Below are 23576 nucleotides of genomic sequence, written 5' to 3' on the forward strand. Positions count from 1 at the left end.
GGTCTCAAGAGGAGATAAGAGTAGAGGCTGAAGGAACAGAAGGGGTATCCGTCCTCCAGCCGTAGCAGTAACCATTCGAAGACTCCAACTCCAAGCTCTGGGGTAGAGTTGAAGGAGGAACTGTAACGGGGTGTGGACCAACAGTCGTCTGTTGAGACGGACTGTGTAACATTTGGGCCAGTACCTGTGACTTAAGTAATCTACTGACCACTGTCTCTAGGTCATGATCTGACAACCTGGATGACCTTGAAGATCGGCTCCGATGGCTCCGTTCGATAGAAGAGGTGAAGCGGGCCGAAGTATCGGCTCCAAGGAAGGAGACCTCGACCTCTTCCGGGAATGACCCATCGGAGCCGATACTATAGATCCTGTCGAAGCCGACTTCTCGGAGCCGACAGGAAGCCTCGATGTATCGGCTCCAGCGGAGCCGATACAGCCACCAAAGTAACGGTGTCGGAGCCGATCGGAGCCGACACGATGCCTGTGCCACATGGGTGTCGGAGCCGATCGGAGCCGACATCGAAGTGGTCAATACAGATTCGCACCGATAGCCATCGGTGCTGAAGGCTGTCAAGCCAGAATCGGCTCCAGCCGGAGCGATCTAGACTCAACGAGTCGGAGCCGAGGCCGCAGGCTTAGATACAGAAGCCTGGGCCTTGGAAGATTTTGCTGATTTTGGTGGAGCCGACTTAGCGGAGAGCCCTCCGGCAAGAAGGCCCCTAAGTATCAGCTTATTCGTCTCTCCTGCAGGACTCTCTGGCTGAAGGAATGACAAATAGCACAGGAGTCCTGCAGGTGAAGAGGGCCCAGACAATACAGGCAAGAAGTGTGACTGTCTGTCAGAGACATCTTCTGACAGCACGAGTCACACTTCTTAAAACCTGAGACCCTCTCCTTTGACATGGTGCTGAAAAAAACACACACACACACCAGTCAAAATTAGCAAATAAATACCAAAAGGTATTCTATAAAACCAACACACACACCCTAACAGGGGGGGGATGGGATAGTGAAAAGTTTGACTAACAAAAATAAAGAAGATAGGGATTTCCTGTCAGAAAAGGTACAAAATAAACTTAAAACTATCAATAAAAGGTTTTTTTACTAAAAGGGGCTTAAAACTCACAAAAGTGAACAACTTACCAGGAGCTGGTAAAAAGAAGACCTCCTAAGCGAAGCGGCAAACGAGATCTGGGAACTTACCGCCTTGCATCATGGGATATGGGGCTGCCTCGAGCTGGTAAAAGTGACTCTCGAGCTTAGCAAGTGCCGAGTCGGAGCCGAGGGATCGGCTCCGAACCCATCAAGCAAGAATGAAGGCGAGATTGACAACTTAACATTATTCATTTACATTAGAATCACTTAATGACATCAATCAAAAACAGCAGTAAACATAAAATCAATAACAAAATTAAATCATAAAATCGTATGTGGATAGATCTAATACAATCAGCACAAAAACAGCAATGAGTCACATAAATTATACAAATGTAGCATATTCTGTCATAAACAGTCAAAAGTGCATTTATGTTTCTCAAGTATTAATATAAATTTACTGATTTATCATGGTGCACAATTGAAGGGGGCCTTATACAGAAGTACAATCCATGTTATTATTTTGTTGTGGTAACAAAATCATATAACCTGATCAACAGAAGGGATTTCTGCCACTGATCTGGCAATTTCTCCATGTCTTACAACATTGCAGACCTGGTTTGATTTTTTCCCCTTCCACATTCACTAAAGTACCCTTAATTCTGTATAATGTGTTATGAAAATGCATTCAGTCTTTTCTTCATGACATTTGTGGAGAATGATTTCCATTCATGATATTTTTTATTCTAAAAAAAATATTCTTCCTCGCATCTTCCATTTAAGTTTCTCCCCAGATTTTATTACTGCACATTTGGCTGTCTTGAAGAATTGTTTCCTTGATTACCTTAACAACATGGACTAGCCTCATAGAAGACAGTCATATAATCCACAGTACAACATCTGATTAAGAATGGGGAGGGCAGATAGTGCTATTATGTCATCATTCTGTCACATGCATGACAGCTGGCATATAGCTTTAAAGACTGACATTATTAGCATCAAGTCTAACTGTCTTCAACCATGGGTAACTCTCTATCTCCTGCTGGGAAAGGCTGCCCTATTTTCATATATGTGGGAATGTAATTCACATACAACACAAATTAAGATGGATAATCAGAACAGTGTTTTACAGTATGCAGTTTGCACAGTGCTGTACGATGTGACTGCAGAAAACAGGAATGTGTCCAAAATATTTGTAAACATGGTGTCATTGGAATAACTTGTACAGTGCAACCTTTTTTAACGTTTTATTTATACAGTTCTACCTTTGATGATTTTCATTAAATGTACTCCAATTCAGCACTATTACTCTCATGCAGGAATTCCTCACTATCAGAGATAGACCCTTTATGGCTTAATCTTTGGAATACCACTATCTTGAATGTATCCACTGGTACACTTTGCCTTTTCTGAAGTAAGCTTTCAAGTTATGGGTTCTAGTTGCGGCCCAGCTGAAAATCTTCTGTGATGTATTTTGGAAAAGAAAACTAAAATGAACTTGGTCTGACAGTATTCTAACAAAAGGGCATAAAGGAGAAAATAAATATAGCTAGCTATATGTGTGTTAAAGCAAAATGTCAAAATTATAGGTACACTTCCTACTCATGCTAAAAAAACTTAGGCCTTTTGAGTAAAGTGCTGTATGTTAAATCTGAAATGTCATGCATGACAGTATACAGAAGAAGAGATAGGAAACTTATCAAGTTACTAGCTAAGCTCACAAGTCCTTGCATCTATAGCTCATCAAAATTATGTATTTTAAATGTAAGCTTTCTCCCCTTTTCCCTCCTGTGTTACCTGGACTTTATGTATATAAGTTATAGAGGGTGGGAGCTAAATGGTAGAATTTCATTGGTACGATAACTTACTTTTAAAAAATTATCATTTCAATGAGCTTTGCATATGACTTATGAGACGATAGGATAGCTGGAAGTCAGAAAAGAGTGCATGGGTTTATGATGGAAGGCCTACAACAAAAATTATAACTGCATCCTATACTGAATTAAAAATAACTAGTTTTACCTATGTGACAGTAGAGCTGTATGAATAAGTACAGCACAATAACTATATGCTTAATTATTATATAAAACAAATTAAATGTTAAAATGATATTAACATGTAGTATATAACCATGCCTCTCAACTGTACAGATTTTCGCATAATGTCCAGATTTTTGGCTCACATTTTTGGTCTGTCTCTCATACAATTTCTGGCTTTCTTGCAAATCACTGGGATGATCTGAGGATTTAAGTCATTAAATAATGGTATACATTTGAGTTTCAGACTTCAAATCCTTCAGAAAATGTATGTTAAAACAAACACTGTTACTCTAGCAACTTTTTAAGTTTATAAGAGCAGTATTTAAAATATGTCCCTATTCTTGGGCCTTTGACCCCCCCCCCCCAATTGTGTCGGGCTTTGTCCAGATTTCTTGCACTAAGAGGTTGACAGGTATGAAGTAGTTACTATTAGTATAAGAGATGCATTTTATATTTCATTACAAATAATTTGTTCTACTATGAATCTTCAACTTTTAATATACTGGCAAGCTGAGGCAATAAAAAATAATGCCCCAAACACTGAAGGGTAAAAAAAATCAACTTTAAATGTTTTCCCCAGTGTAGAGGCAAGCCCTCCATACTCTTCAAACTTAAACATATCAACTTCACTGAGACACCAACATAAAGAAGGGAGAAATCTCCCAAAACAGGTAAATTATTGCTAGCTCACACTCAGAAGTTTCACTGCAATTATTTTATATGGAAAACAGTGATAAACTTTTTTCCATCTTTTTTTTTTCACGCAACTGATACTCAAGGAATTTCATCATGACCATCAGTAAAGGAGCCCAAAAAATTTATTGTTAAGCAGAATTTCACAGTGCAAAATTCAGTATATTCTAACATCTATGTTATGACATTATATATTATCGTTCTAATAATTCTTGAGATAAGACCTTCTTTCCTAAAGAGGAAACAGGCTAAGCACGGATGGATTAGTCCAGTTCAAATTAGCTAGAAGTAAAAATGTCTATGAGCACTGTAAGAACTTGCTAAAATATGAGATTTTAACTATTTTCCCTTTGGTAAGCCAAAGATAAACAGCAAAGGAATAAATAAAACATTTACTAATGGAAAGTTACTTACCATATATAAACAGGTGATCTAAGTTTATTATAAAAATGGCAAAAAAATTTGTAGCTGGTATGTCTTTTTGAAATGCAACTTTACACTGTCTTAGTGTCCTAAGATAACCATCCATGTTTTTGCAGTAAGATAAAACACGTCTGTGTGAATTCTAGCAGTAGGCTGAAGTGATGAAAGTGTTTTATTTCTACAAAACACTGAATGAAAAATGAATAGTACCTGGAACGGTTGACAGTATAACAAATGGCACCAAAATCCGCTCTCAGACTGATATAGCAGCACTGAACACCAACTTCTTTAAACAGAATGCATTTATTGAGAATTAAAAAAGCTAAAGTCCATAACATACATGAGAGTTAAGCGCTTTCATCTACTCTATGTAGACTTCCTCAGAACTAATCTTCCTTGCCACTACCCACTTAAATACAAGCATAGATCAATCAATTTCATCAATTATATAAAATCAATTAAAATATAATGAATTGTAATGAAAATTTAAAGTGCCCAGTGCTTCATTTCCTTGTCAATTGACTTTTTTATGTAGAAAAAAACAATTTCTATTCATTCAAACTTCCCACACTTGTAACCATATTAAAAACAATTGCTTACCACATAAAAATATGTATAACAGTGAAAAATGTGTAATAATGACATGTGTGCCACAGTAAAAATCATCCTTATTTTAACTATACCTATTGTATAATCTCTGGCTATCCCTACTACCCTCTATTTTCCAAAATAGGTTTAATGAAAATAGTTTCATTAAGTCCAGGATGAACAGAGGCATTGAGTTTAATTTGCCACCTAGTTTCCTTCTCTCCAAGTTTGTACTTCATACTTCCCCCTCTTGGATTTAATTTTATACATTCTTCTAAAATGCCAAAATTAAAGGAATCATAGTGCTTATTACCACTAAGATGTCTCCATAAGGCATTGTTAGTATCCTGTTTTCTTATTTTGTAACAATGGTCATAGATTCTATTTCTAAGACATCTCTCCGTCTTCCCCACATAAAAACAGGGGCGTTTAGTACACTTTGCCAGATAAACTAAGTGGGAGGTTCTACAATTTCCTTTTCGAAATCTAACCTCTGTTCTATTTTTGTCATCCAAAATTAAATGAGGTACCCTAATAATTAACCCACATTGATTACAACTCCCACATTTTGTGGTGCCTATGGATTTATGTCCAAGGTTGATATCCATGATTTTCTTTTCTAGTGTCATTTTCAAGTTGCATCCATTCTTGGATACGAATTTAGGTGCCCCCCCCCCCACTGTCTTATATACACTGTCATCAGTTTTAAGTATGTTCCAGTTATTTTATTTTCTTAATATCTCCGACTTGGGGGGCATATTGCAAAATACATGCCCTAGTAAACTCATTAATACCCATATCTTTATTTGTCACATTTACCCCTTGAATGTGATTTGTCCCTGTTAATAATATGGGTTTATATTTTTTCCCCCATTCTTTTGTCACATACTCTTTTATATCTGATATCATCCCCATGGGATAACCCCTTGTCTTGAACATATTCCCTATAATATCCATTTCTAATACCATATCAGAAAATTCAGAAGTCATTCTAGTTGCCCTTATACACTGACCGTTAATTATACTCTTTTTCTGACAACTAGGATGGCAGCTAGAATATTCCAAATATGCGTTACTAAAGGTGTCCTTTCTGTATATATTAGATTTAAATCTGCCATTCTCTACTGTGATACGAGTGTCCAAATAAGATATGGACCTCTGGTCCACACTGAATGTGAATTTTAAATAATCACACCTAGTGTTTAAATACATTTTAAACTCATTGAGGCTACTCTCATCACCCTTCCATATTAAAAACACATCATCCAAAAATCTTAGATAACACAGTATATTGTCATTCCATTCAGATTGCAGTATATATTCTGTTTCCCAATCTAATAAAAACAGATTAGCAAAAATGGGGGCACATGCTGCCCCCATAGCTACCCCTTTACATTGCCTACAGTACTCTCCTTCAAATAGGATATAGTTGTAAGACAGGACTACTTCCATGAATTCCATAATCAAGCATATTTCATCCCAGTTTAAACCATAGAATTTTTCTATACTGTGATTGAATCTAATTAACCCTTCATCCTGGGGTATGTATGAAAAAAGATCTACTATATCTACTGTTACCAGAAACATATCATTTGTAACTAATGTTGGAACCAACCTTCCTAAGAAGTCCCAAGAGTCCTTAAGTATGTGATTAATTTTACTATAAGTGGGTTTCAACCAGCTATCTATCACTTTGCCAAAAGAAAAAGTTTTTGATCTGTTACCAGAAATAATGGGCCAGAAGGGGGGATCATTTATATCCTTATGCACTTTAGGTATACCCACTATAGTACTAATAATGGGTTGTTCAGCCTTCAAAAAATTATACATATCTGAGTCAATCCTTTCATCTAACAATAATTCTTCTAAAAATAAATCAATTTTATGGTACCCTATATTTACTTCATTAATGGATGACACCTCATAATTTCCTGAGTTTAACATAATGCTATTAATTTTATTTACATATTCAACAGTGTCGTAAATCACCGCCCCCCACCTTTATCAGGTTGCATGATTCTTATATTTTTGTTGGCCTGAATTTGTTTTAAAAGTTTAAATTCACTAAATTGTAAATTAAACTTGTTTTTAAAAAGTTTTTTCCTTTTATTCTCATATTCATATATCTAGTCTGTAACAACCTTCTCAAATGTGGCCAACGCATGATTCATTGGGGGTGTAAAAGTGCTTTTCTTCTTAAATTTATTCAATTGAATAGTGTTTTTTCCTTCAAAATACAAGGCTAAATTAAGTTTTCTTAAATACTTTTTTAAAATCAACTATATAATCCACTATATTAATATTATCATTAGGAACGTACTTCATTCCTTTGGATAATAGTTTAAAACAATCATCATTCAATTCAGTTTGTGTATAATTAAAAATGCTAAAATCTCCTAAACTGTAATGTATGTCATTATATTTTATTATTCCTACCGTATCCCCTAATTGTTTCTTCTCCTGTAGTCCGGTGTCTTTTCCCAATGATTTCCTTGCCACTTGCCCTGACCACTGAACTGTCCCTTGTTTTGGGCCTGCCAGTTTTTGTTGCCCCCTAAAAAATCAGAAGCATACTCATACCTTCCTTTTCTTCCTTTACTGTACCTATTATAATTAAATTCCTGATCATCATCACCATTATTATTCCTGTTGGGTTCATTCTTATATGTTCCCCATCTATATGCCTCACCTCTGACATACTGTTGTATATCTCTTCTCATTTTCTTACATTTCCTATCATATTGTTTATTAATTTGATTTTCAACCCAGGTATATTGTGCATTAAAGGACATTTCACATTCCTCAAATAAAAGATCATTGGTAATAATGTAATCTAACTTTTCAAGTTCAGACATTAATCCACATATTTTCTTATCATTACAAGAAATAATAAATTTCATGAAGGTAAAACCAAAATTGTTGAACATTTTGTACATTCATTTATATTCCCTTCATCCATTACAATTCCCATGGGATATTTAAAAAACCTGAGTCCCATGGGTACTATATTAGTGTCCAAACACTTTTTTAAGTACATATTGTCCAATTGAATGCTTTTGAGAATTTTGAGTTTCTTTCCGAACTCGTGAATGTACTCTTTAAACGTTCTGTTCTCCTGTGAGTTGTTACCAACGTCTTTCCTCGGACTAACATTCTTAATTTTCCCATTAAAGTCAAAATTGGACACTAAAAAACTACTAAAATCATAGCGTTTCTGATTACCATTATTGTTCTGTATAACAGGGTTTCGTACAGTACCTCTATGCGTAGGCTGTCCTGCCATAGCATACGTTCTTTTGGGCGCCACTCGTTTAGGTTTTGCGCCCGATATGTTGTAGTCTAGCTCCGATCCACTTCCAATGCCACTGAAGAGGTGTTCTACCCCTTCATGGTTAGATTTGTTGGTTCCATAAGAAGCTCGTTCTGTCTGTCCCACGCCTTCGCTCTGGCCGTTAGGTAGAGAATCAATTACTCCAGATCCACGTGGCATATGTGGTGACATCACTTTCCGTTCGTTCAAACCATTAGAGTCATTCAAATCAGGTTGACTGATGAGTTCAATCAACCGGGTGAGTTCTCCCTTGATTACTGCCATTTCAGACTGCAATTTGTGTATATCGTCTCTCCTAGGTGAAAAAATGGAGGGCAATTCGTCCAAGGAATCCATCTCCTCCCCCAACTTAGAAAAATGAATAGTACCTGGAACGGTCGACAGTATAACAAATGGCACCAAAATCCGCTCTCAGTCTGATATAGCAGCACTGAACACCAACTTCTTTAAACAGAATGCATTTATTGAGAATTAAAAAAGCTAAAGTCCATAACATACACGAGAGTTAAGCGCTTTCATCTACTCTATGTAGACTTCCTCAGAACTAATCTTCCTTGCCACTACCCACTTAAATACAAGCATAGATAAATCAATTTCATCAATTATATAAAACACTGAATGAGTAAACATCTAAGAAACCTTTCAATATTATTCCCGAGCAATGTTTTCTTGCCTTATAATATTTTCTTATATCTATCTATCTAGAAGAGCTCCAACACCATCTATTGGTAGCATGGTGGCTTAGTGGTCAGATCACTACTCATAACTTCAGGGTCGGGGTTCAGTACTGACTTCTGGTCACAGTCTGCATAGAGTTTTGCATGTTGTCCTTATATCTGCATATCTTTTTACTGGTGAAACCAGTCTTCACCCACCTCCTAAAAGCAGAATGATTGACTGGCTATACTAAATTGTCTATGTGTATGTTTTATTTACTCTTGTCCATGTAGCCTGGATTATGGTTGAAATGAGTCTGAGAACAGTCAGTTCACTTACCTTGTAAAAGACAAAAAATAAAAATAAAAAACTCAGTTACAAGCTGTTTACGGTTGAGTTTACATTTCCTGCTCTGCCATCTGCAGTTATCCAGGCAAAAATAGATGTAACAACTTATACTCAACATGAGAACAAATCAAAGCAATTTCAAATACATACTGTATTTCATATTTGACATTTAACATTATAAACTACAAAAGAAATTGTTCACAAGTAGTTCAAGTAGCAAAAGGACAATGTCTACAGTTAGAGTAGTCTTACACCAGTTAAAGTGGTTGGATGGCTTAAATATGGACAGCTAGAGCAACACATATTGCATAATCAAGGCCTACAGGAGAGTAATACAAGATTTAAACTGGTTTAGTTAATTTTATACATTGATCAAACTGCCATTCAGTTATACTTGGCACATTTTGCTTTTACTCATTCACTGCTATGCAGACATATCTCTACTCCTTTGTATTGTTGATTTATCTACTCGAACTCCTAGACAGCACTAGAGCACTAGGCACTTCAGACAGGTAAACAGTCAGTCATAGAATATTTCTTCCGTTGTGATTACTACCAGACTGAAACAGTAAAAATGAAAATGAATCGGGGCTGCTTTAGCAGTTACTGAGTCTTTTCCACTCACTCTAAAAATCTACTGTTTAAACATTATTGTCTGAAATATGATGTACTGTTTACACTGTTTGCCAGAGTTACAGTGATCATTTGCATATCATTCATGTTACATTTTATTTTTTATTTAGTGATTGCTAACTATAGATATAGACTGATTCAGAATAGATTCATTTCAGACATAATCCAGTCCAAATTTAAAACCAACAAAGTATTGCCAAACAAACAAGCTACAAACTATTGTATTTCTAACAACCTAAAACAAATTACATAATTCTTAAAATAGAAGCAAAATGAAAAATAATCATTAATTTGTTAATTTCCCAATAACCCCACTTAATTCAGAGCAGGGTTATTAGGGGCCCCATGCCTACCTTGGCATGATTGTGCAATGGTTGGCATTGCTCTTCACAGTGTTCACTTATTCAGTCTGGATTCTGAGTGGGATGCAGACTTTGTCAAGTGTGAATATCTCTTCTGGGTATATGTGAATTTTCACAAGGTGACTAGGTTTACTCTCACATCCCAAAGACGTGTTGTAAATAAATTAGTGATCTCTAAACTACCTGTATGTCTATTTGCCATTTGCCATGTTTAACTGTGTGACTGGGCATGATGCAGAGGGTTGGTACCCTGTTCAGGGTTACTTTCACTGCCTTACATCCAGTGAGTGCTAGGGGTGGCTCAGTAGTGTAGCAGTTAGTGTTGCTGCCTCACATTGCTTGATTCTCCACACTGGTTTGCAGTTGCTATAACTTCTTTGTGAAGTCTGTACTTCCTCTCAAAGTCCAAGTGGGTTTTTACCCAGTGTTCCAGTTTTCTCTCACGCCCAACATCACTCTGTATCCAAAGGGGTTTCTACTAAGTGCTCTACTTTCCTCTCCCATCGCCAAAGGATGCAAAAGGTGAATTAGTGGCTGCCAAAACTGTCCACAAGAGTGAGTGTGTGTGTGTGTGTGTGTGTGTGTGTGTGTGTGTGTGTGTGTGTGTGTGTGTGTGCAGAGTTTGAGTGAATGTAAATTTTATGCCTTCAGTGCTAGGCCTAACTAAACAACAGCAGCAACATAAGCTTCCCAAAGAAACCCCAAAAGCTATACTGAACCTATTAAAACATATTATGGCCATAAAGTGCTGACACCCTGTCCAGAATAAATTTCAGTTTTGTGCCACACTATGAAAGCTCTGTAATGGTAACAGGCTGACAATTACCTAATGCACAATAACATATATTAGAAGCAACAGTGAGTAATAACAATAAAACTGTACAACTGTGCTGAATCATAACTCCTATAAGCATGTTCAAAGAAGCACTCATGCATAGACAGAGGGGTGCAGACAATCCCTCTGGTGATGGAGGTGTCCAAGGCACTACTGGAGTGGAGTTAAGGCTATAGAGAAGTTGTTAGCATGTTAACAATGGCACTACCAAACATTATAGCTGCCTGTATGACAATCCTTCTCACTGTCTCTCACTCCTGTACTATATTAGGTAAGGATGGACTAATGGACATAATCCATCTGGGGAAGCTTGGTGGTTAGCAGGTACAGGACAAAAAGATACAGAGAAAAACTTCCTTTTCTAGTCCACTATGATTGAAAATTGGTTAGCAAGTGTTTTAGCAGTGTGTGTGTGTGTGTGTGTGTGTGTGTGCGCGTGTGTGTGCGTGTGTGTATGCGTGTGTGTGTGTGTGTGTGTGTGTGTGTGTGTGTGTGTGTGTGTGTGTGTGTGTGTGTGTGTGTGTGTGTGTGTGTGTATTTCTGCAAAGTTTTATCTCTCTGACATTTATCTGTGAATGTAAAAAAATGTAGGTGAACCCTGTGAAATGTTTACTTTTCTTGAGATAAACAACCTCTGACTCACTGCATTCTTTCATCCATTTTGAAAGGATTTTGTACAAAAAGGGAAATGTTTTACATTAAAACTTACCTCCTGGAAAACCTTATAATTAAGTACAGTAAAATAGTGCCCGAGTACAGCAACTATGAATACCTCCTGGCCAAACCATGAAGAGCACCTTATTTTGCTGTCATAGGCCACCCCATTATATGCTGTTTCTTAAAAATCACCATTCATGAGACATATATGCCTTCACTGATAGGCTTAACTACACAACAGGAGCAATATAAGCATCCTACAAAAAAAAAAAAAAACAGTCAGCTATACTGAACCTATTAAAACATATTGTGCCCCAAAGCTGGAATGAACCTATTAAAACATAAAGTAGGAAGATATATCCCTGTTTCATGAGTATCACTGCACCTATACCAAAAAACAAAAAAAAAATTTCGTAAAGGTCTACAAAGTCATCCCAAACTGCATTACCTAGGAAATCAGTCCTAGGACCCCTCCTGTTCGGCATATACTTCTCAGAGGTACAGGCAAGCTCAGGAGGACTATGGCTGACCATGTTTGCAGACGACTGCAAACTAGGGGCTATAACTGACTCTCCGGCTGACACAGACATCCTCCAAAAGGGTCTCACTGAGACAGACACCTGGTGTCAAAATCTTGGCCTCAAGCTAAATGCCAAAAAGTGCATAGTCATCCCCATTGGAAAAAACAAAGTACCCACAAACTACCACATAGGTGGTAGTCCCCTAAATACGGAAGACGTAATAAGGGATCTGGGGACCCAAGTAGATAGTAAACTCTCCTTTGATAATCACATTGCCAAAGTGGTTAGAAAATCCTTCTATGTGGCACACCTTATCACAAAAGGGTTCGCATCCAGATCAAAAGAGGTCATTGTGCCCCTCTACTCATCGCTCATCAGACGCATCATAGAGTACAATGCCCCATTTGGGATGTATCTTACAAGACACCTGCAGCAGCTGGAAAGACCATAGAGGATCAATGGCCTCAAACAGATGCCATATGCAACTCGACTGAAGAAACTCCAGCTGTACTCGGTTGCATACCGCCTACTCAGAGGTGATCTCTGCCTGACATACAAGGCCATGTCCAACCCAGAACTGATCAACATGCTCCACCTAAAAAAAAGCTTATCCCCTCGAGCCACACGCTCTAGGGATCTAAACCTCACCACAACAATGTGCTGGAGGGATAGATTCCTGTCACAGAGACTTCCCATGCTTTGGAACAAGATTCCAATCTACATTAGGCAGAGCTCCTCGCTAACACTCTTCAAGAGAAATCTTGACGAGTGGATGGGAAACAGAAAGTTTACCCCAGGGATCACTTCAGTGGCTCTGCTGGACAGAGGCACAGGGAAATAATCTAAGGGGGTGGCGAAAGCCAACACATTCTGGACAGGCTTATAAATGCCTTCGGGCAGATAGCCTAGTACCTACCTATGACTATAACACAGCACCTCATGGCTGCTTCATGTTTTAAATGAACGCTTGTCAAGCATCAGATACAAGCACTTTCCATGAAAGGTTGTCATGGCGGAAACACAGGGAGGTTGAGATAACTGATGGCTCTCATTAACAGAGTCTTAACTGCACCAAAAGTGAATCCTAAGGCCCCAAAAAAAGGAACACATCTGGGATACTCTCTCCCAACCTTATAGAGTCAGCATATCTAAATTAGCATTGCTTATGTATGGTTATATTTTTTCTCAGAAATATTCCTTACAAGGGATCATCATCATTCATAATGATTTTACACTGAGGTGTTTTACTTGAAATGAACATAAAGTTATTAATACAGAAAATGAGCTGTTTGTGGAATTCACATGTACCTCTGGTTTAGTTCCCTGTTTTCTTCCAGCTCAAACACTATCAGTTTCTCTTTCAGTTTTTGGGCACGAGCACAGAGGTCTTCATGAAGACTTACAGCATCCAGGCAGAACATTGCTAGAGGGACGGTAATATTCATAGATGCAATCTCTCCTCTCAAACATTCCAAACTGTCAAGTTTCTATTATAAGAAAAACAGCTCAGTATTAATTATGGTGTATTATTAATATTCACAAAGTTTTCATTTTTTTGGTGTCTATATCTCATGTTACATCAAGCCTTTGGGGTTGAAGCTGTCCATTGCCAAACTAATTTTATTCATCCCCTTAAGGGAAAAAGACTTTGTGGCTGACAGCAATCATGCTACAGACGTGGGGCTTTTTTGACAGTTTTCTTCCCTCCTCTATTGTGCAACACTGCCAGTGTTGAAACCAAAAATGTGTTTCCACATCTTGCCTTAGTTATATGCTGGAATCCCACCCCCCACCCCCACATACAAAGAATGCCCATATGCTGCAAAGTGGGATATATCAAAAGTATGCATCAAACGTAAAGATTTAAGTTATGATTTTAGTTATATATTTAAAACTGAATGTAATCATTAAAATTCAATAAATATACAATAAATAACTCTTACCTTTGTAAAAGCTTGAAGTGAATGTCTTTCCTTTAAAAATGAGACAATGTCTTGCTCAGCTTTGTTGTTGAGAAGATTGCTATATTTCTTATACATATTTAAATACCTTATTAAAAACAAGAAAAATATTTTGGCTTATTTTTGGTTTCTAAAATTAGCATGTCAGCTTACATAACAGCAAAAATATAATTATTTACAAACGTGTTTTGCTTTTCTAGTTTTTAAAATTTTGAGGTGTACATAACAAAGACCTTAATTATTAAAGTAACTTAATTTCTCCTACAGTTATGCATGAGGCAAAGCTGTACAATCACAGACATGATTGCCTAACAGTGAACAGGTTGTAATCTTTGGCAACAATTATTTAATTAAAACCAGCCAAACAATGAGTCAGTAAGGATGAGTTAATCTTAAAGTTAATTTTATTTAATCCACAGATAACTCAAGCTCAGTTTAAACACACTTGATCCACAGTAATAAATGCAACTTAGTGGTGAAAAATGCCATGTTCCTTTTATTTGCTAACTATTCATCACTTACATTCACTGACTCTAACATTCCAACAATGTCAGAATACATACAAGGTTATGCTCACAACCACAAAGTTCACAATTCGAGAATGTAGTCTTAAGATAAATGGCTACTAAAAAGGAAAAGCACAACATTAAATAAGTTCCACAGCTCACTGGTAAGTACTAGGTTAGATGACATACCTCTCAACTGTCAAGATTTTCCCAAAATGTCCAGATTTATGCCTCATATTTTTGATCTGTTCCTCAAAATAATTATGGTTTTCTGGCAAATCACTGAGAACATAAATCACTAACAGTCATTTGTGTTTCAGACATCATATCCTTCAGAAAATGATGCAAACACAAAACATGTTATTCTGGCAATTTTCTAAGTTTATAAGGGTAATATTTATATTCTGTTCATATTTTTAGGTGTTTGGCACCCTGTTATGTTTGGCTTTGTCCATATTTCTTGTGCAAAAAGGTACTGGGACTTGAATTAATCTATCCCGTTAGACTGGTCTTACCCATCCCATGACTAATAATTATATATTACCTATAGAGACACTAAGATTGTACCATAGATAATTTGAGGGGATCCAAGTGTGAGATTCTATTACCTATCCAAAGATCCAAGTTGTTCTTAAATATGAACAAGGATGAGTTTGTTTTACATGTATTTGGAGTATGATCCACAGCAGTGGTATCCTTTGTGAGATATAACTGCACCTCCAAACTGTTCTGTTGATGTTGCAGAAGAGGTTTAAATCTCTAGACCAAATATTTCTAATGCCATTTGATTTGCTGATATACAGTAGCGCCATCAGTATTGGGTCAGAGGATGCCTTGTATGCCAGATACAGGTTACTGCTTAGCAGTCTGCTGGAAACCCAATTCTTGTTGTGCTTTTAAAGTTGGTGGCTTTTAGCTTCCTGCAAGTCCTTCTTAGTGCTGTTTCTACTAGACACAAATGGCTTAAACTGATAAGGCACTCCCATTAGACTATTAATGCTTGAGTCAGCCTCTGTTTCATATCATCCCACTTCAACTAATGCACACTGCAATATTCAGTGTTGATATGAGTTATGTACTGTTATTTTCTACATTTTTCCTTACTTTGAACGAAAAGTCAACTATTTGCACTTTTAACTTGGTCTGATACCTTAGTCTTGTGGTATCCCTCACAGCAGTGGGAGAATGGTGAGATGCTGCAGGATCCAAGCCCCATTTGTTTCATTAATACTGCTTTTTACTGTTTGTATTTTATTTGTTTTGGGAGTCTTAGTCTTGTAGTATAACTCACAATAGTGATATCTGAGCCTCATTTATTAGATTTCTAATGCATTTTTACTGTTGCATTTTACTTGTTCTGGGGACCTTAATCTTGTAGCATCCCCCACAATATTGACAGAATTGTGAATTACTGCAGGATCTGAGTCACATTTATTTCATTTCTACTGCATTTTTTTCTGCTTGCATTTTACTTGGTCATGGGACCTTACTCTAGTCATGCAGTATCACTCACAACAGTGAGGGCACTGGGAATTGCTGCAGGATCTGAGCCCCATCTATTACATTTCTACTGCATTGTTCTGTTTGCATTTTACTTAGTTTGGGAACCTCAGTCCTGTAGTATTACTCATAATAGTGAGAGTATTGTAAATTGCTGCAGAATCTGAGCTTTATAGATTTATATATATATATATATATATATATATATATATATATATACACACACATACACACACACACACACACACACACACACACACACACACACACACACACACACACACACTCTTATACTGCATTTTTTCTGTTTACTGATTGGATTCCTCTCTAACTCATCTCCTATACGCTGTCCAGAGCTGTGCAGCAGTGCTTTGGAGTGCCCTGTATAGATGCAGGCATGTAGAGTTGTAATTTTCCATATAAAACTTCCTCTGCTATTTTCACAAGTGTCTAGCTGAGTGTAGAGCAGCTAGCTTGCCTGCCGAGAAACACTGCCTCAAGAGTATTGTTTTACATCAATCCTATTCTTCTCCCCCATCCCAGCTCCAAATCCCAATTGCCCTGCCCCTTGTACATCACAAAAAGGCAAAGCTTTCACATGCAGACACAAATATCTTCAAGCCGGTTGCTAGTGCAACACACACTACATCTACCATGGATCAGACAGATAAACTCACATATACTGAGGCTCTTAAATATAATCTACCCAAACCTCAAAGGCTTCCCATACGCTGCCTTCTGGAACCTCTCAAACACTCTACAAAGACAACACTCCCCATGACACATGCAATCACATCCCATAATGTCTCACCTTCTAAGCTCTTATGGCAAACTGCCACACAACCCAATATATTTTTCATTGAGACTCTGTTGTGAAACACACTGATGACTCCCTCACCAGGCCAAGCAAGGAGACAATTATGGTCAGTTGCCACTATTCACCATACCATACATGTGTCTTTCGGCTTTTCCTGGTTAGAGGTCACCACAGCAGAACTCCGGTCCGCTAATGATTGGCAGTAGATTTTTACGTTCTGGCTTGCCGGGCCTAACGCACAACCTTCAACGAAGGAACGCCCATTCACGCATGTCGCTACACAGAAGACGCTCTAACTGAGAATCGAACGGGCAACGTCTAACTGTGAGGCGACAATGCTACCGCAACACCACCACCACAGTTCTGAAGAAGTTTTGAGACACTTCTTACATTACGTGATGCATGTCCAGATAACCAGCTGACATTAGAGTATGTTAAAGGCAAGCTTGTGGATGAATACAAGTGCAAGGCAGAAAGCATAAACAGTGAAAGTATATCCAGTGAGGAGGTTGCTTTAAAGATGAAAAACAAATAAAAACAGTAATATGGAGCTAGAAACATGTAAATGCTTTGTGTTTAAAAAAACAGGACACTTTAAGTCAGACTGCAGAATCTGAAAAGCTAGAGTACAAAGACAAGCTAAATCACAACAAGCTAAGAATGTCAAGGAAGAAGCAGGTGTCACTTCAGACACTGAGTATGTATCTGAGTCCAAATGAGGCGCCTCATCTGTTAAAGCATGGTATGTTGACTTAGGAGCTACAAGCCACAAGACGAGTGACAGAAATGTCTTCACCTAACTCGATCAAAGCAAAACAGAAAAAATCACCACAGCTAATGGGCAGGTGAAAAAGTCAGAAGGAATTAGAGACGGTTTTATTTACTGTTGTATCTCTCAGAATATCACCAGAAAGATACACATGAGAAATGCTCTCTATGTCCCCGATCTTGAAAGTAACCTACTGTCAGTGAAGAAGCTTACAAAACAATGCAACGTAGTGACTTTCCAAGGTGACAGTCGTGTCATTACAAATGGGCATTACTTACTCGCAAAGGCCAAAATCACAGATGAACTGTATCAGCTGAGCTACAGTGAAATGGTTAATACAGACGAAAAGGAAAAACATTCAAACTACATTCACACTTGGCACAGATGTCCTGACTCAATAAAGAAAATACTTGAGGGTAACTATGCAAGTTTTGTAAAAATTAGCCAGTGAGATCAAATAATGAAATGTACCAGCTGCATTAAGGGAAAAATGACGAGAAAGCCTTTTTCAAAGCAGAGCAACAGCAGAGCTCAAAAACCTCTGGCCTTAATTTATTCAGATCTTTGTGGTCCAATGAAAAACATGACTCCAGGAAAGAAGAAACATTTTCTTTGTTTCATTGATGATTACTCCAGGTATACCACATAGTACCTGTTGCACAACAAAGATGAAGCGCCAGTGAAGTTAGAACACTATCTAGCTCAAGTAAGTAATACATTTGGCAGAAATACTACATACAGACCACAGGTCTGAATATACAAGTGGCACAACACAAACCATTCTCAGAAAATATGGATTTATGTTCCAGACCACTGTACCATATAATCCAGAACAAAGCGGGGTTACAGATTGAATGAATCAGACTCTCTATGAAGGTGGAAGAAGCATGCTTTTTGATGCTGATAAGCCAATCACATACTAAGGAGAGGCTACCATGACTGCATGCTTTCTCCAAAATCACTTACCAGGAAAAACAACAGAGAAATCTCCATATGAACTGTGGAACAGAAACAAACCAGATTTGAGAAGCATCAAAATTTTGGGAAGTAAATAACCATGATGCCACAATACAGAGATAAGATGATCAGCTTTAACAATTGGCTTAAACACTGGTGTCATTCAAAGGGGATCCAGTATCTGTCTGCCTGGGATGACATGCTGGACAAGCCACGCTGCTTCGCAAGGGACGGCTTGCACCTGTCACCCCTGGGATTCCGGATATTGGCAAAGGCTCTTGCCACCCCCATAGTGCCTTTTTTAGGCAAGGCTCAAATTCTAAACCTACCACCCTAGAACACAAAAAAGGAAAAAACTAAGGGTAATGCTGCTCAATGCCAGAAGTCTAAATCTCAAAATGCACGAGGCCCTTCTCAGTATGGAGAACATCGATGTCTGTGCTGTGACAGAAACCTGGTTCAAGGCTCCTGAGAGCACCCCAGCGCTATCAGGTTTTACCTCATATCATGCGTTCCGGCCCCAAAATCCGGACAATTCCAAGAAAGGAGGGGGGGTATCCATATTCATCAAGGACACCCACACCTCAAGACTGGTGGCAACGCACGATGCATCGGAGACCATCCAGGTGCAATTAACCATAGGAAAGACTGCTCTGCAAATTGTAGCATGTTACAGGCCACCCTCACAAACTCAGGAAACTCACATGGCCTTCCTGAAAACACTAGAGGGGATAAATGTATCACCAAACACCATCATACTAGGTGACTTCAATTACCCTAATATAGACTGGGAACACTACTCAAGCCCAAACACCCTAGCCCAAAAGTTCCTGGAATTCATAAACTCAAATGCCATGGAACAACTAGTCACCATCCCCACAAGAGGAGATAACATACTTGATCTCATCATCACGAACATGGGAGCACAATGTTCAACACCAAGTATACCCCTCACTGGTGAGATCAGATCACAAACTAATCTCGCTGGAGGTCCTCATCCCACCCCCACCTGAAATAAAAAAGACCACAGTAAAGAACTTCTCAAAAGCCGACTTCACACTTCTAAAGACTAGTGTGGTCTCCTTTCAGGCCCAAAAGAATACTCAAGCCGCTGAATCACTTACAAACGCCTTCTATCAGCACCTGCAGGACTGCATGGATAAGGCAATCCCAAGCAAAACAAAGACTCTTTGTACCAAAGGCAAGCGTCCAGTCTGGTGGACCCCAGCCATAAACAAACTCTACAACAAAAGGAGGAAGCTACTACAAGATAGAGCAAAATCCTTAAAAGGTAAGACACCCTTGATCACTATAAGTAAAAAACTAAGAGCTCTCATAAAATCATCCAAAGCAAATTTTGAGAGAAAAATAGCTAAAGACTCAAAAGACAATCATAAGGCCTTCTTTAGCTATGTTAGAAACCTAGGAGGAAACTCCCAGATATGCTCAGAACTAGTTCAAAATGATGTGAAGATTACTGATCCTACAGACATTGCCAACATACTGGCTGACAGGTTCAGTGCAAACTTCTACCCCCCCCCCAAAAGGAGAGATCTCTATACCAAATGAGTGCAGCCCCCCAAACATCTCCAGCCCCGAAGTGAGAACTGCCCTCGCCAAAGCAAAAAACACAGCATCCATGGGACCCGATGGTGTCCCCGGCTGTGTGCTCCTCGATCTCAATGAGGAATTAAACCCACAGCTAGGACTGCTGTTTAATCAAAGTCTTACCTCTGGATAGGAGTGGCGCACTGCAACTGTGGTCCCACTTCACAAAGGCGGTGCCTCCACAGACCCTGGAAATTACCGGCCCATTAGCTTGACAAGCCTTATCTGCAAAGCCATGGAGAGGATCATAATGGACCTCATAAATAAAGACATAGGGAATTTGCAGACTTTGGATCCAACCCAGTTTGGCTTTGTCAAAGGCAGATCATGCCTTTTAAACTTGGTTGACTTTTTGAAACAGTCACCAAAGCCATTGATGAGGGAAAGGCAGTCCATACAGCCTACCTCGATCTGGCTAAGGCCTTGATACAATACCCCACTCGGGTATCATTGAAAAACTCATCAGCTTAAATGTTAACCCATACATCACAAGATGGGTTGCAAACTGGCTGAGTGACAGAACCCACAGGGTCAGAGTTGCTGGCGCCATGTCAGACTCAAAGCCTGTCACAAGTGGTGTCCCACAGGGCTCAGTCCTGGGCCCACTCTTGTTTGGCATCTACTTTTCAAGTACAAGCAAACACAGGAGGGTTATGGCTGACAAAGTTTGCAGATGACTGCAAACTGGGCCATAGTAGAAAACACATCTGACACAGATATCCTTCAGAAGGGTCTCACAGAAACGGATAACTGGTGCCAGAGCCACGGCCTAAAGTTAAATGCCAAAAATGCATAGTCATACCCTTCGGGAAAAACAAGGTTACCCCTAGCTACCAAATAGGTGGCAATCCACTGAGCACAGAAGAAGTTATCAGGGACCTGGGGACCCAGGTTGATAGTAGTCTGTCATTCGACACCCATGTAGCTAAAGTAGTTAGGAAGTCCTTCTACATTGCCCACCTTATCATGAAGGGATTCTCATCTAGATCAAGGGAGGTCATAGTCTCCCTTTACTCATCACTCATCAGACCAATGATTGAGTACAATGCCCCATTCGGAATGTATCTGACCCGACACTTGCAGCAGCTGGAGAGGCCACAAAAGTTCCTCACCAAAAGGATAAAGGGTCTCAAAATCTGTCCTATGCTGCCCGACTGAAAGAACTCCAGCTCTATTCAGTCGCCACCGCTGCTCAGAGGTGACCTTTGCCTAACATACAAGGCCATGTCAAACCCAGATTTGATGAATATGCTTCACCTCAAAAATCTAGATCCATCAGAGCCACAAGGGCGGGAGACTTAAACCTCGACACGGCTATTAATAGGACGTGCTGGAGAGATAGATTCATCACCCAAAGACTCCCTATGCTGTGGAACAAAATCCCGGTACATGTGAGGCACAGCACCTCGCTGGCCTTGTTCAAGAGAAATCTTGACCAATGGATGGGAGATCGCAGATATACCCCAGGAATTACCTCAGTGTCACTGCTCGACAGAGGCACAGCAAAATAATGGGTATAGTTCCCCATACTAAAGGGGTGGCGTAAGCCACAAAACAATGGGCTAGGCTTATAAATGCCCTCGGGCAGATAGCCTAGTATGAACCTATGAACCTATGAACCTATGTGCACATTCCAAATGTAAAATGTACAAAATGGATCCATGTGCAAAGGATGATGTGGGTTACAGTGAGTCTCAAAAACGATACAGAATTCTACATTCAGACACAAACAAGGTAACAGTCAGAAGTGTGATTTTTGAAGAAAGTTCTGTGTTCAAAGTTTCAGAAACTGACACAAACTGTTCAGTGGAGGAAAAATCCACATCTGTATCATAAGAAAAGAACAAAGCTACACAGAAACAAAAATTATTGCAGACAGTTCAAAAACTGATAAGACACTAAACCACAAGTGACTTCAGTCAGAAAATCAACAAGAAAAAAATAAAGGTATTAAACCTAAACGTTTGTCTTATATGGCTCGCTCAGCAGTTCAGGCTAAGCTGGGTTCATGGGAAGAGAAGCAAAAACTACCACCACATGAGAAGCAAATGTGGATCAGAGCTGCTGATGAAGAGATGACATCACTCAATGAACTCCAAAAATGGACACTTTCAGAGCTTCCTCAAGGTAAACATGTAATCGGATTTAAATGGATTTTAAAGAGAAATGCGACTCTGAAGGGAAAGTCTGTAGGTATAACGCAAGGTTAGTTGCAAAAGGATACTCACAAAAATTTGGTGAAGACTATGATGCTTCTTTTGGTCCAGTTGCCAAACAAAGTACTTTCAGAACAATGATGACGGTGGCTTTGCAGAAACTTATTGTGAAACATCATGATATGAAGACAGCTTTTCTTAATGGAGATATAAAAAAGGAAATATATATGTCACGGCCAGAACGATATGTGAAGAGTGGAGAAGAGCATCTTCTTTTCAAACTGCAAAAATCCCTGTATGGTCTTAAACAAGTAGCTTGAGTGTAGAAATCAAAAGTAAACAAAGTTCTGCTAGATGAAGGATTCATGGGAATTAAAGACAATCCATACCTAATCTCTAAATGTATATATGCTTAATGGATGTATCTATTAGTCTAAGTGGATGAATAGATTACTGCTTACAAAAGGAATGACAAAATGGCAAAGTTAATAACAGTACTCAATCAGCACTTTGAGACTAAAGATGTTGATGAGGTGACATACTACCTAGGAATTCACATAAGGCGTGAGGAAGACAGCAGTTTTCTGTTGACCCAGAGTGGAAAATTTTATTTAGTTCAAGAGTTCAACATGGTTGAGGCTAAAGGAGTGAACATGCCCATGAACATAGCTTATCCAAAGTTGGAAGGAGAGGAATATCTTCTACCATTTAATGAGCAATATAGACAAGCAGTGGGGGCAAGTCTGTACATTGCAACCACTACACGTCCAGACACTGCAGCAGCCATGTCGTTTCTCTGCAGGTGTGTAAGTTAACCACATCAAAGAGACTGGAATTCAATAAAAAAAGTTAGGACACATCTCAAAAACGCAAAAGGCTTAAGTTTAAAGTTGTCAGCAATTGGTGACTTAAACCTCACAGGAAATGTGGACTCTGCGCAGGTGACCTCAACACATGCAAATCTGCAAGTGGTAACATGTTCAAATTAGGAAACACTCCTATATCCTGGTCCAGCAAGCAACAGATTTCAGTGGCGTTGTCTTCTACAGAGGCAGAATATATCTTTGCTGCCTATGCCAGTCAAGAAGCCATTTGGTTGCAGCATTTACTTGAAGATCTT

At 38.8% G+C, this 23576-nt stretch overlaps 1 protein-coding gene across 1 annotated transcript in view; it reads right to left on the minus strand.

Moving 5' to 3' along the window:
- The window catches only part of DNAH3 (dynein axonemal heavy chain 3), a 2217123-nt gene that overhangs the window by 1367118 nt on the left and 826429 nt on the right, over nucleotides 1–23576 (minus strand). The window contains exons 12-13 of the mRNA XM_044089509.1: nucleotides 14126–14231; nucleotides 13491–13669 (exon numbers count right to left, since the gene is read on the minus strand). Coding sequence (XP_043945444.1) covers nucleotides 13491–13669; nucleotides 14126–14231 — 285 coding nt within the window. The remainder of the gene's footprint in view (nucleotides 1–13490; nucleotides 13670–14125; nucleotides 14232–23576) is intronic.

This window comes from Protopterus annectens, chromosome 12.part0 (genome assembly GCF_019279795.1).
Source record: "Protopterus annectens isolate FY-2018-M chromosome 12.part0, PAN1.0, whole genome shotgun sequence".
Lineage (NCBI taxonomy): Eukaryota > Metazoa > Chordata > Ceratodontiformes > Protopteridae > Protopterus > Protopterus annectens.